The following is a 13,423-nucleotide window of genomic DNA, read 5'->3' on the forward strand; positions in this document are numbered from 1 at the left end:
CCTCAGAGGTTAGGTGGTAAATGGTTGTCATGTTCCCTTAAAATCTAAAATGTCACATATTGAGGCAGAGGCCTTACCAGCTCAGAAAGAAGCACTAGCAACTTTCCAGATCTGTGGTATGGGACCTGCCTGAGACAGGCAAGCTGGGCAAGCCCTATGGTTTTCTCCCCTCACTGTCATCCAGTGTGGCACTGCATAGCTGCAAGAGCCCACTTTTCAGTACTGGGTGATGAAAACATCTATGACTCTTCACATTTAATAATAATAATAAGCAACAATAGTACTGAGAACTCTGAACCAAAAAGAAGACAATACCAGCATCATTTAATAACTGAGGGGGGTAGGATGTGGAAAATGAAGGAGTGCCCTGAGGTCTCTCACTGAGTCATGCAGTGTCAGGAGCAGAGCTTGCCATAGCCTGTGGTATGCCATCTATGTGACTCCTGCCACCTCCTTTATGCAATTCAAACTCCAATTTGAGAAACTCAGCTTTCATTTGTGTACAAATACTGGAATCCAAACAGAAAAGCAAAATGTGTGCTTTTAAGCTGCTTACATCTCCACCAGCTGCTTGTATCTCCACCAACCTGGATGCGGGACACAGGAAGCCAAGCTGAGGGTGCAAAATCTCATTTCACACATGAACATCCCTGTTCCCTTGTAGCCACCAGTACTGCCTCAGCACAGGGTGTGGAGAGGACGGCACTGCTCAGGGCACACGTGGAGCTCTTCCCAATATTTCAGACAACTGTGCTGCTGGTAGCTCGCAAAAGCACTCAGCCAAAACTGCTGACACGTGTCAAATTCCCCAGGCAGCATTACTGGCCTGGCCAAGTGAATTCGAGGAGCCATCTGGCCAGGGACACAGAGCCCACGTGTCAGGGAGTGGCCTCTTGCTCCCCGGGCTGGGATAATTGGACATTGTTCAGACACTGAATCGCTGCTCTGTTGGGCTGCGGGCTTGTATCGTAGGGACAAGCTAATCAACATGCAAACTGCCAGGGGGAGGAGAAGGTCAGAGATGGCCCTCATCCCTTCTTCTTTCCCATATAAGTAGGAGGATTTTGTGCCACCACAACACCCTGAAACAGAGAGGGGAGAATGGGTAGGGAAGGGGAGGTGAAGGGAGAAGACTCTTGAACACATCCCATTCAAACACAAGTACAGGAACCCATGGCAAACATGGGAGAGGATTTTCCTGCCCTAACATAGGGTTTTGTTTGCAGTTGGTTCCCTGGGAACCTGTGAGCAGCCCACAAAGCCGCCCAGAGTTCTCAGCAGCACACAGTGCCATGCTTTCTGCCTTCTCTTCCTTGTCCCACATCAGCCAAGATCCTGTTTTTCCCCACTACAGTTCAACCAAAGAGCTGAAAGCACTGCAGAGACAGGACTGCACTGAATGCCCCAATCTCCACACTGGCGTCACTATGAGGTAAAGCACATAGTCCTACCGCTATCAGCCTCTTTTCAAGGAGGCAAGAGTGGAGAAAGAGACAGAAACAAGGCACTTCACAAGATAAAATATCTTTCCTTAAGCACAAGACTGATGTTAAGTGCACCTGCACTATTTCTTAATCGCAACTATACAAAGTCTTTTTATATCCTGCGAACATTTTATGTCAAGAGGCAGGAAGGTATTTTTCTGGTTTTTTTCCCATTCTCCTAAAGAAAACATGCATATGCCTCTCCCCTTTTTCTACCAGTGCTCAATTAGATTGACTTCATAGGTATATAATGTTGGAAATAAAAGCCTTGCTGTCACCTTTTGTCCACCTGTTAAATCTTGCCACTATCCTGCAGTGAGTTCAAATCTGTAGTAAGAGATGCATGAAAAATCCCATGTAGGGAACCATTATTAGGGCAGGGATAAGCCTCCAAATCACTTAGGATGCAGAACCGCAGTTCACATCTCTCTTTAATGCCCAAGAGCTAACATCAATAATTTAATGAGTGCCTTACATCCTGAAATATTTCACAAACGGCAAAAACAAGACTCACTCCACCCACCTCTAGGTTGGGAGGTGGCAGCTGTTGAGCCAGGCAGAGCAATGCTACGTGACAGTTTAGGACAGCGGGTAAAAAAACAAATCCTAGCTCCAGCAGAAATTGCTTCTGTGAAGGAAAAGAAACAGCACAGCATGTACATGTATAAAAAAGCCCTATCCCCTAGGAAAAAAAAAAAAAAAAGGCCAGGGATTTTTTAAAAAGCATTGAGGTCCTTGTTTTACCCTGTGCTCAAATGGCAACATTTTTCCAAATGATGCCAAAGCAGCAAGTTGACTGAATCAATACCATGCTTGCCATCTTCTGAATCACTCACTCCATTCCTATGGCAGATTTTTTTTTGGCCACTCCCATACAAGCACTAACCAGACATAAACCTGCTTAGGGTGTAATTGCTGCAAGCGTGGCTTAAAGCTGAACAGCAGCACACTTACTGAGCTGCCGTGCTGAGAAGCCTAAGTAGTATCCAGTTAATCTTCTCAAATCTCATTATTGCAGCAGAGTGACAGATGGGTATTTTAGCAGGCTAGAAATGAGGCCTAATTAGGACTCATAGCCCTTCTATGTATTTATCACATCAGTTCTTCCCCACCTCAAGCAGGTTTGTGAGCAGCGATGGAGGGCTGCCTCTACTGCTGTTCCCTGTCTGCCACCCCGAGGACAGCAGGCACTAGGTCACCTGCATCCACCTGATCTAGCTGCAGGAGTATCTTATTCCTCATCTAGGTTCTGGCAAGTCTGGAGGGTGAGCCCAAAATAAAGTTTGGGATACAGAACTGAATTTCCTGACTCGGACCCCATTTGTGGCTTTACAGCAAAGCTCGGCCAGCAGTATGTAACCCACTACTGAGCCAGGAGGGAAGAATGATGGACTCAATGGATCAAAACCAGCTCCTCTCATTTCTCTGCCTAAGCCTGCCTTAGGCACAGACTCTTGATGTATTGACTTTGGCAACATGTGCATGCTACCATCCTGGCAATAAAGTTACCGAAATGGAAGGGGACAGGGGGGGATAAAAAAAAGCTCCAACTAAATAGCGGGAACTGAAAACACTTGAGAAAAGGGAGAATCCTCCACACCCCCACTGTAACCCTGAGCCATTGCCTCAGGCCTCCACGCTCTTTTTAGAGATTCCAGGACATTTGTTTTAACTTCTTTTTTTTTTCCTGCATTCCTCCTTGTTGTACTTCTGGTTTCCAGTTGGGACTGGAATGGAGAGAACAGGATTATAGAAGGAAGTCTGTTGCTCCACTTTTCTGGCTTGATTAGAAGCAGAAGATGCAATAAATCTCACAAGAGAGTTTGTTCTCATTTAGCCTCTTGTGTATCTGAAACTACCTGACCAGGGCAAGGGTAAGGAAAACGCAGTACCAAGTGGAGTACACTGAGAAGATAAAGAGAGAAATAGCAAAGTGCTGAAGCTGTTCCCCTCTCTGAATTTGCACAAGAAAAGAAAACAGTTCAGTCCCACTGACAGCTTATTTATTTCACACAAATTGCAGCACAGATGCAATGGCTCCAGAAGGAGGCTCACCCTGCCTGATCACACCTCCGAACCTCTTGACATGTGACTGCCACCACTAGCAGTGGCACCATAATGAGAGATGAATAGAAAAACAAGCACTAGTTGCACATGGAGCAAAGGGGTTTGCACATGCTGGATGGCCATGTTGTGCTGCCAGGATGACTGTCTGCAACAGTACTGACAGTCACATTTGCTGCTGAGATGGTAACATGCAAAATACCAATAGTATCAAAAATATCCCAGCTTAAATATTCCCATCCAGATACACACACACACACATACACACAAACACACTCTTCTCTCCCAATGTTCTGTGTCTGCTAAATCAGCATTTTTCTATGAGCCAGTGACTATAGATGGTGACTTCAGGCTCAGACGTAGTCTAGATTCTCAACCCTGGATCCCATATGTAGAGAAAATTTGTGAGCATGTTTAGCACCTTTCGGATAAAAAGGCAATACCAATGCTGCTGTATTTAGTGAAAACCAGCAGTGGTATCCTTTAAATGAAGTTTATACTGGAGAATCTGACCTGTCTAATGCTCTTTAGGAAATAAGTTAAACAACTTAGTTACATCACGAACATCTTCTGGCCATTTGGATGTTCAATCCCTATTTTAGAGATGGAGGTATATCTCCGCTAACCATTTCCTCATGTGCCAGTATTTAATGACATTATAAAACCAAATACATGTACATTCCCAGATTGGAGAGAGCAAAGAGAGGACACGAGATTTAAAGAGAGCTTTGCATTTGGTTTGGGGTTTATTTTTTTGTTCTTTCTTTAACTGTTCTGTACTTTATAGAACTAAACAAAGCCTCCTGTTCCACATGATAAATCTTCACGCTGCTCCTGGCCCCAGAGAGCACAGGAGATAATAGCATTTCCAAAGGCATTTAGTTAGCTGAGCCTTGAGTGTAGAAGAGGGCAGTGAGAGGAGCTAGAGATAAATGGCTATGAAACCAACTCAGCTGCTCAGGGCGTATTTCTAAGAGCAGCAGCCACAGCTGAGAATCCTGCAGAGGGATGCACGTTTCCCTTCCCCTTGCTCAATCCCTGTGCTGGAGAAGGGCTTGTAACAGCCACCACAAAAAAAGAAGCCTGGCCACAATGTCCTGGTTCAGTGTACAGGGGCTTTTTGGGGAGGGAGAGGTGGGGTTGTTACAACCACCACTTGAGAAAAGCGTGGTGCTGCAAAGCATTATTTGTAGACTTTCTACTCAGCTTTCAGAAGATGCAGCATATCAGTGTACTATATAAAGCATACATTAATTCATTTGAGCTGGCCAGCAGCAAAACTGCAGAAACCATTAAAGAACAGGGACCCTTTATGAAAAGACAATTCATTTCAAGTACACCAAAGTACACCAAGTACAGGTGTACTTGAGAAGTACACTTCTCAAGAAGTCCCTGATCACCTCAGTAGTCACGTGATTCTGTAACATTTTTTGCTGCTGCTAAGATAACTCTTGCTATATGAACATTAACTCACCTAAGTTGAGGCAGCCACCAAGCCAACCCAACATTGCTTGGAACTCGGTCTGTCACACACATTATCAGCTGCTGACAGCAGGATGGAGGAAGGCTGGTTTGAGCCTAGGCCAGGCTGCTACTCCCGAATGGGAACACAGCAGCTGAGGTAGAGGAACTGAAGGCAAATGCAAAAAGCATGAGTTTTGTTCTGCCCCTCTTGGTGCACTGTAAAAATCAGAAGAGCTTCCACTGGGGAATCCAATTCAGCTGCAGTGTCATGTTCAAGGCAGGAGGATGAAACAGAAAAGGACTGGGAGTTTCTTGTCTTCTTACATGCCAAAAGACTTGTAGCGTTAGGGGCTGAACTCCTCACCCTCACACACAAGGATAGCATTGATCTGGCACTTGAGTGAGGGTGAACTTTGGTATTGGTGTCTTTAACTTCATTATATGCACAGGCCACAAAATCTGACAATAACCTTGGTTTTAAGCCCATGGTAAGTACTTTCATATCTGAAATCACACTGGTGCAGAAGACTAGACAGACTGCTTGTGGTTTCAGATAAATATAGAAAACAGAGGTCTACATTATTGAATTAAGTATGAAAGTTAATAATAAAGTCAGCACGGTTGCACAACGTTATTTCATTTAACACTAAATTCAATTTATGTTACACTGTTCTCTGTCTGTGGCCATTGTAAACACGCTGCAGATTCTTTTACCTTTTTTTTTTGTTGACAATGCAAAACACATTAACTGAAGTTATCAGCAGAGAAGCTGAAGGTTCTGGCATACAAACAAAAGACAGCTGGGGCTTGAGGCTCTGGGAATGTATGGAGAGGAGCCACTAGTAAGCAGCTAGCAACACTACTCGCCCTTAGAACAACCAGCAGTGCAGCCATTTAGCAGCCTTTGCATTTTAATAAGGTATCTGTAGGTTTCCATGTCAAAGTTTTAAGTGTGTCTGGTGCCTTGTTGGTGGTTCAGGACTGGAGGCAGATGCTGGTAGCTCTCCATCCTTTAATCACTCTCCAGATGAGAGATCCAGTCCAAGCCATGATGTGGGCAGTCCATCTGCCAGCCACCCCAACCCAGACCCTTCAGAGCAGGGCTGGGTATGCCATTACTGGCAGGCTGTTTTCATTTCTCTTATTACCGTTAAAGGAGAAACACTGGAACATAAATTTTTGGCACAACCCTGACTAACAACAAATGTTGCAGCTGTAGAACTGCGTTATATATTTATGCAAAGCCCAAGTTACAGATCCGAACTTTCCAGTATTTTGTTTGTGTCATTAGCTCTCCAAACCCAAAACTTTGGATCCAAGCACCCCAGACCAATGGGGATCTCCCAGGCTTTTTCATCGTGTCTAAATCAGCCTGTGTTGTACATCCACCCTGTGCAGTGCCAGCATTTCATCCACCTTTGAGAGCTGTGATACCACAAGCAGTGAAGTTAGGTTCACTCCTTGGTTTCCATGTTCAGATGAAATCAGTTGTTACCAACAAAGAGAAAACATTTGCTAAATCAAAATACATTTTCTAATCTCAAACGTGCAGGCAAGACATGTGATTCATGCTGTTCGCAGTGGGTGGGGGAGAAGGCAGGATCAAAGTGGGGCTCAGTGCATGCAAACGACACAACTGCCTCCTGTGGTCCTCAGTAAGGAAAATGCAAAGCAGGAGGCAACATGGAAGAGCTCTCTGCTAATCACACAGTGCTAGCAATGGAAAGTCAATACAGAACAAGGAGCTGAGCTCACAACATGAATGTTAAATGGCAGTAACACTGTGCTACGGAGACACAAAAAATCCAGCTCCCAGGAACCAGAAACAGATTGAGCAAGTAACACAAACATCATCCAAAACAAGGAGGAACAGCAGAGTAGCAGAAGCAAGCAGATGGCTTCTGCTCCCGTTGTTCCCAGTGTCTTTTTGCTCTCACTTGTTGCCATAGAGGCTGATATCTGGGACTCAAAATGTGATGCTCTGCTTGCGAGAGCGGGTGGAGAAAAAGCGAGATTTACATTATTAATAATTTCCCCCACACTGTCCATTTTGGCAGAAGTTTCTCCCTCTGCTGTCTGCTGGACATGCCTTGGCAGTCTCTGAAAGGGCAAGGAGCTGTCTTCCCTCCAAGCCCAGCCCAGCTTGTTCACTGCCAATACATGTACTCACCTCTCAGCGCCCCTCTGCCTCAGCTCTCCTATACTGTGCAATAGTACAATCCCACTTCTTTTGCCCCCAAACTTCAGAGCTGTCCCTTTTACTCCTATCACAAAGATGAGGGATGCATCCTTAAATATCCACACAGCCTGCGTGACTATAGCCAGGAACAGACCCCAAAGAGAGAAGGTCATGGGGCTTCTCAGCATATCAGCACTGTGGAAATGTAGAACAGACCACAGCAGCACATCACACAATAAAAAAGGACTGATGCATTTCCAAGCCAGCCTAAGAGGCCATTCTTGTCCTGTTCTCATCCCAGCCCCTGCCGCTTCCTTCCTTGAATGGAGACAAGTGTTTGCATAGCCACAGAGTAAGGTAGGTCAGGGAAGAGATCTAGGTTGAAAGCAATTTGGCTACAGAAAAAGGTTTCTTTTCAGCTTGATCAGTTTTTGAGACAGAAATCCCCAGTGCCACAGTTTCTAATTTTGAGAGCAGGATGAATGCAGCCCTTCAATCTTCTGCAGCAGATTAAATGTAAGGGTTTCCTCACGTCCCTCTGTGCTGCATTTGCAGACAACAGCTCCCTTTCCCTCCCCAGCCTCAGGGAGTGCTGCTGGCTGGCCTTGCTCCCTGCCATGGCAAGAAGCAGCTTCAAGTGGGGAGTACAAGGGAGTTGGTAGCTTCAAAGCTTCTCAAATGAAGTGACCCTTTTTCTAAAGTAAAAACAAAAAAACAAACAAAGCCAATAAGCAGCATTAGATGAAGGGCTAGAAAGTGCTTTGGGTGCTACAGACTCAGGATGAGAGTCATTGAGGGAGCTGTGGGGAGTGTGGGAGGGGGTTGAGAGGAAAAGCTGAGCTCATTGCATCCCAACCAGACAACATCAGGCAGGAAACAGATGTGGAAGAAACCACAGAGGGGTACAGCAACAGCAGAATTAACTCTCCAGTAAATAGGGGAATCTCAGACTTATAGAGCTGACCTACACCCTAAGAACAAGGCATCGAATCTGAGACTTTGATTTTTGCAGTCCTGGTAGCACCTCCTAGCACAGCATCGGGACACCACCATACCAAAAAATGAAGGAAACAATTTAGCTTTATTCTGCCTGGCTCTAAGCAAATGAAGCAAAGATAGGTGCAGATTGGAAGAAGTTACTGGACTACCTTTTACCAGCACAATCCAAATTTTGTAGATGCTGTGTATATTTCCATTCTAAAAAGGGAAGTTGTACCTGGTTGTGTATCTGAAATCCCAATCTGAATGTCTCACAGTTAGAAGCACTGGGAATATTAAACTCCACTTTGACTTAGTCCCTCTCACTTTAACAGCTTTGACTCTTACAACACTTCTGTGATATAACCAGAAGCAAAACTGCTCTCTATGACTGTTTTCTTAACCAGTTCAGACTGTCCTGCCCCAGCTAAAGATGGTGCACAACTTTGTGTCTTGTCTTCTCTGCTGGCCCATCCATCACCAGAAAATTATACTGTTGTTATTACAGAAACTGAGGGCGTGACATGCAGCTTCCATTGACTTTTTTCTCCTCTGGAAACCAAGCTGGTTATCAAGAGGCTAAAACATTGTTTTAATGTTAATCCTTCGAGGCTATTATCTGTCAGCCCCATTGCACCTGTACACTTCAATAAAGTTTGGCACAGGAAAATGTTTTAGAAGAGGGCATTAACTTCCTCCTTCATTGGTGCCTATCCGTGTCCAAAGCCTGGGCATAGACACTGCTTTCTAGTGAAGCTCTGATAATCCAAATGATCACTTGACTTTCAATGTGGATTCAGTGCTGACAGCAACACAATCGGGACTATGTAAAATTAGACAACTTCTACTCATTGGTATTTCCAACCACCATGCCTTTATGTCCTATGTGAGCTTGGCCTCAAACACACTGCTATTCAAGTCATTGTTTGATAATTGTAGTGGGGAGGAAGTAAAGTTGATTTTTCCCCAAGTTTCTAGCCCTCTTACCAAGGCAAACATTTGAAAAAATAACTCAGATGCACACTGAAGTTTCAGAAAACAGAAAGCAGACAAAGAACCCAGCATTGATTTATATTTCATGTCATGGGTTTTGTGGCCTGAGTCATGATTTCAAATGCTTGCGAGCAGTGATAGCAGTCTGCCCCCATAAGGAGCGTGACCAGTGTCTGTGTAAAGACTGCCAGCAGGAAAAGGCCAAGTAGGGTCAAATGTGATAGTGACGGGAACTGTCTTGAAACACAGTAAATTTAACACATGAGATTCTAACCAGCCACCAGACAGCAACATCTGTCTATCACCACTGGCCTGTGTCAGATTTGAAGAACCAACTTAGGCTTTGTATCACATTTTTGCCTCCTGAGCTACCCCACTGTACCTGCTAAAGTCTTTCCATTTGGCTGCTTTTAAATGCTTTGTAGTTCTGCCGCAGTTTTTATTATATTATGAGGTTCTTTCTAATAGAGGCTTAGGTATATGTGCCTGATAGGGGAGACAGCAGGATCTTCAGCTGTCTCTGAAGTGGATCATAGCAAGTTATTAAACAGTTAAATGAGAGGAGAGGAAATGCTGATACCTTAAGTAGAATATAATTCGCTCCACTGGAATTTGGCAACAACACAGGGACTAAGGTCCTTGCAGAAAGCACAAGCTGCTCTTCAACAACCACAAGCATGCAGAGACTCAAGTTGTGCCTCTCCTGCACAAAGCAACACACAAGTAGTGTAGCACCCCCTAACTGCAAAGGCCATGTACTCATCAAGAGGGAAAAAGACTGAATTGTCTACACCAGCCTTGGCCATCCCCTGTGTTCCCTTTGCCAGCACCAGCAAAGCAGGTCTACACATCCCTTTGCCTGTGCAGGACAAGTCACACAAAACAGCACTGCAGGATGGCATAAAGCATACCTGAGCACAAAACCACAAGTAACATGACTCATGTCCTGCCTGTCCTACAGCATCTTCTTTTCCAGTTAACCCTTCTGGGTGCATTTTAAAACCTGCTTTCAGAAAACTCCACAACAAAATATTTTCTGGACAGCAGCCAAAGTGTTCTTCTGCTCCTCGTCACTTCCAGATGTCGTGAACAGTCTTATAACTTCATTGCTTCCTAGCAGGGAACAACCTGAGCCTATGTCCCACCAGTTAAACACACAGTACTATCTAAAGCAGAAAGTACTTTATGTCTCTATCAAAGTCTCCTGCTTGCAGGAGCACTTTATTGTCACTGGAAATAATTCTTAGCGGGACAATTCAATTGTCCCCCAAATCAACCATCTCTCATACCCTAAATGCTCTTCTAGTTTGGTATAGTTACAGGTTGCATGTTTGTGATGTCCTGATGACATCTGAACCTTCATTTTTTCCCCAAGGCATCACTTTGGCGTACTTGGTCACATTCCTATTGATCCTGAGAGCCCTACTAGCAAAGAAATTATTACCTCTAATACTTTCATTTCTTCTCTCCCTCTCCTGATGAATAGAACTGTACAGTCTAGCTCACACCCTTGCCAATAAACCTATAACAAGTGAGTCCTTCATTTCTGGATCCCACTGCACTGGGCAATGGGATGTGCTATTTAACAAATTGCAGTACTGCATAAAGGGAAAGGAACTTCATACTCTCCCCCACTGCTCCTCAGCACAGAGACATAAGTAGGTTGGAACTGTGAACCACCCCACAAATGAGAACTGAGACAAACTCCTTTCTTGTGCTCAAAACAACTATTTTCAAAAAACTATGGGAGCCACTGAAGTGCAAGAAGGGGGTAGAAACCTGGGAAACTAAGGAGGGGGAGGTGAATCCTTGAGCTCCCTCCTCCCCGGCAAACATAGGTTTTGCTCTTCTAGCCTGATTTCTACTGCAGTAGCTATGTTTCTCCCTTTAAAATTCCCCTTGCTGCTGCAAGTGAATATACTGCCTGTGCCTGCCTTCCCTGAGTTGTTTTCCAGTGGTCCTGTAAACAGCTGTGAATAGTTCATCCACCATGGCAGTTCATGTTAGCACTGGATGGAATCCACCTATCTGCACCTCGCACTGGCAAAGGGACAGCAGTTCATGAAATGTATCATTTTTCCTATCTCAATTCAATAGCTATTAAGGGCCATTTAAGTTAAAAGGTACAGTACCTATTGCAGACAATCTACAGTGAAATAGAATGACTGGTTTTCCCCGATTTATGGACATATATAACATTTTATCTTAGTGTTACATTTACTGCACTCTTCACTGTGCAATGGAAAGGACTACTGTTATGTAGTCCATCCCTCTGCCAGTACGGTTCCACACTGCACCTCATCAGCCATGCTCATCAGCAAATGAAAGACCTGATTGTACAGCCCTGCCTGTACAAAGCTGACATTCCTGCTAGAAGTCTTTTTTTTTTTTTTTTGCTCAGAGTGACCTGACATTGGTAAAAGTTAGTTAATTCAAACTGGAACATAGTGCTAAACCTGGATCATAATGTTAACATCAGAGATGGTAACGGACATGTATTTATTTTTTGCCTCTTGCTAAACTGCAGGTCTTTCTGCCTGCCAAACTCACAACGGCTTCTGTCGTCATTCAACCCACTTTAAAAATCGTTCTGCTTCTTCCCTCATCAGCAACTAACCATTTCAAACTCAGGACCCTCTGATTTTATTGGAGTTACCTTTTGTCTGAGCTACAGTGTTCTTATCAGATACCTGGGGGCACTGAGGTCAGGAGGAGGAGGAGAGAAAGATACAGGCAGGATAGTGAACATATTAGCTCAGCTGTCCCCAATACACACCCTACTCCACCCCATACCCCAATCTCTGTCCTGTCTCCATCCAGCAGTGAAATGACAACATGGAAACTACAAAATTCTAATCTCATGGACTTCAGCAGGATTTTGAAGTCATGGAGGAGAAAACACCAAGCACAGCTCAGATTTTCAAACCTGACTCTCTAAAAGCCTGCTACTCTTTTCCACACCCAGGCAGATGGGAGAGGGCATCACGACATATGTCTGGCTGCCTCTGTACACACACAGACAGCTCAAGAGCCCTAGCCCAGTCCTTTCCCCATACACAGTGCTACTCATGCAAGGGTCATGCAGACGCATCACTGAAGCAATCTTGCAATCGTTCATTCATTGTGAGTAATGGGACAGTGACTCCACTTCCCAGGGATAAACCAGCTCCAGGTTGTCTAACCCTTAGCCTTGGGAAAGATCTGGTTTGCAGTCCTACTAGTCAAAAAAGGGGGACCCACGCTCTGTTTCTCTGCAACCACAGTGAGAATAAAGAAGCATTTACCATCCTGCCCAGAGCTCTCGAGATACTCCGTCAGGTCGCAGCCGAATGCGCTCGCAGCTCCCTTCCTCTTGAGTTTCTGTTTGGCTCCCTTGTTCTTCATGAGGTTAGTCCCAAAAGAGGTTCGCCTCCCCTCCTGCCTTGCCCCCCTCCCCCCAACCTCACGCTGGGTGACAAAAATCTTGCTTTTCTCCTCAGACCACCGCCCGTGTCCCGCTCCCGGGGAGCAACATCGGGGGTCCTGTACAGCGTCCAGCCAGAGAAGTAAACATTAATCCCCACCAGATGTTGGGCTGCTCCTGTGGCAGAGGAAGGTCAGGGTGAGAAAAGGCTCCACAGCCAGCAGCAGCAGCGATCATAGCCTGAGCCCGGAAGGGTTCTCATCAGAGGGAAGTGGGTGGTGGATGGGTGCCCGCATCAGAGCTGGCAAATTGGGGGCAGGAGGTGGAGGGGGGATGTCTTGCCCTCAGCGCAGTCCCGGGACCCTCCACGGCCACCTTCTGGGTTTCGTCAGTTGCGCTGTCGCCACTTCCAGCAGAAAGCGTCCCAGTCTGGTCGTCCTCCTCTTGGCTTTCGGAGGAGACTGGAAGTTCAAAAGGACTAATGAAAAGGGACCGGGGAAGAGTCTGCACAAGGCTCCTCTTTGGCTCCCCCCCTTCCCCTCCTCCTGCCTTTGGACAGTTAGAGGAATGAGAAACCAGCTTCCTGTCCTGACTCCCGCTCACTCGCTCTCTCCTTTCCCCCGTTTTACAAATCCTAGGATTATCCAGCTCAAAAAAATGCTGAAAGGAAGTTAGCTGAGGAGGGGGGCGGAGGACGGTTTTTGGCAGTAAAATGTGTGTGTGTGCGTGAGAGGCTGAGGCAAGGCAGGGAAAGGAGTTGGGGGACAGGGATGGGGACAGGGGGAGGAAGAGGGAAAATTCGCCCTGACGGTCGGCAGATAACGGACTGCCTGAGAGGAAATCAGTGCGAGCCGGGAC

The 13,423-nt window shown here is 45.6% G+C and overlaps 1 protein-coding gene across 1 annotated transcript in view; it reads right to left on the reverse strand.

The window, feature by feature from the left end:
* ARHGAP31 (Rho GTPase activating protein 31) overlaps positions 1 to 13,209 on the reverse strand; it is a 56,948-nt gene extending 43,739 nt beyond the window's left edge. Inside the window, exon 1 of the mRNA XM_027878861.1 lies at positions 12,447 to 13,209. Coding sequence (XP_027734662.1) covers positions 12,447 to 12,546 — 100 coding nt within the window. The 5' untranslated portion in view covers positions 12,547 to 13,209. The remainder of the gene's footprint in view (positions 1 to 12,446) is intronic.
* Positions 13,210 to 13,423: the final 214 nt, after the last annotated feature.

This window comes from Empidonax traillii, unplaced genomic scaffold (assembly GCF_003031625.1).
Source record: "Empidonax traillii isolate 1590-97213 ecotype Southwest subspecies unplaced genomic scaffold, ASM303162v1 scaffold46:size3806547, whole genome shotgun sequence".
Lineage (NCBI taxonomy): Eukaryota > Metazoa > Chordata > Aves > Passeriformes > Tyrannidae > Empidonax > Empidonax traillii.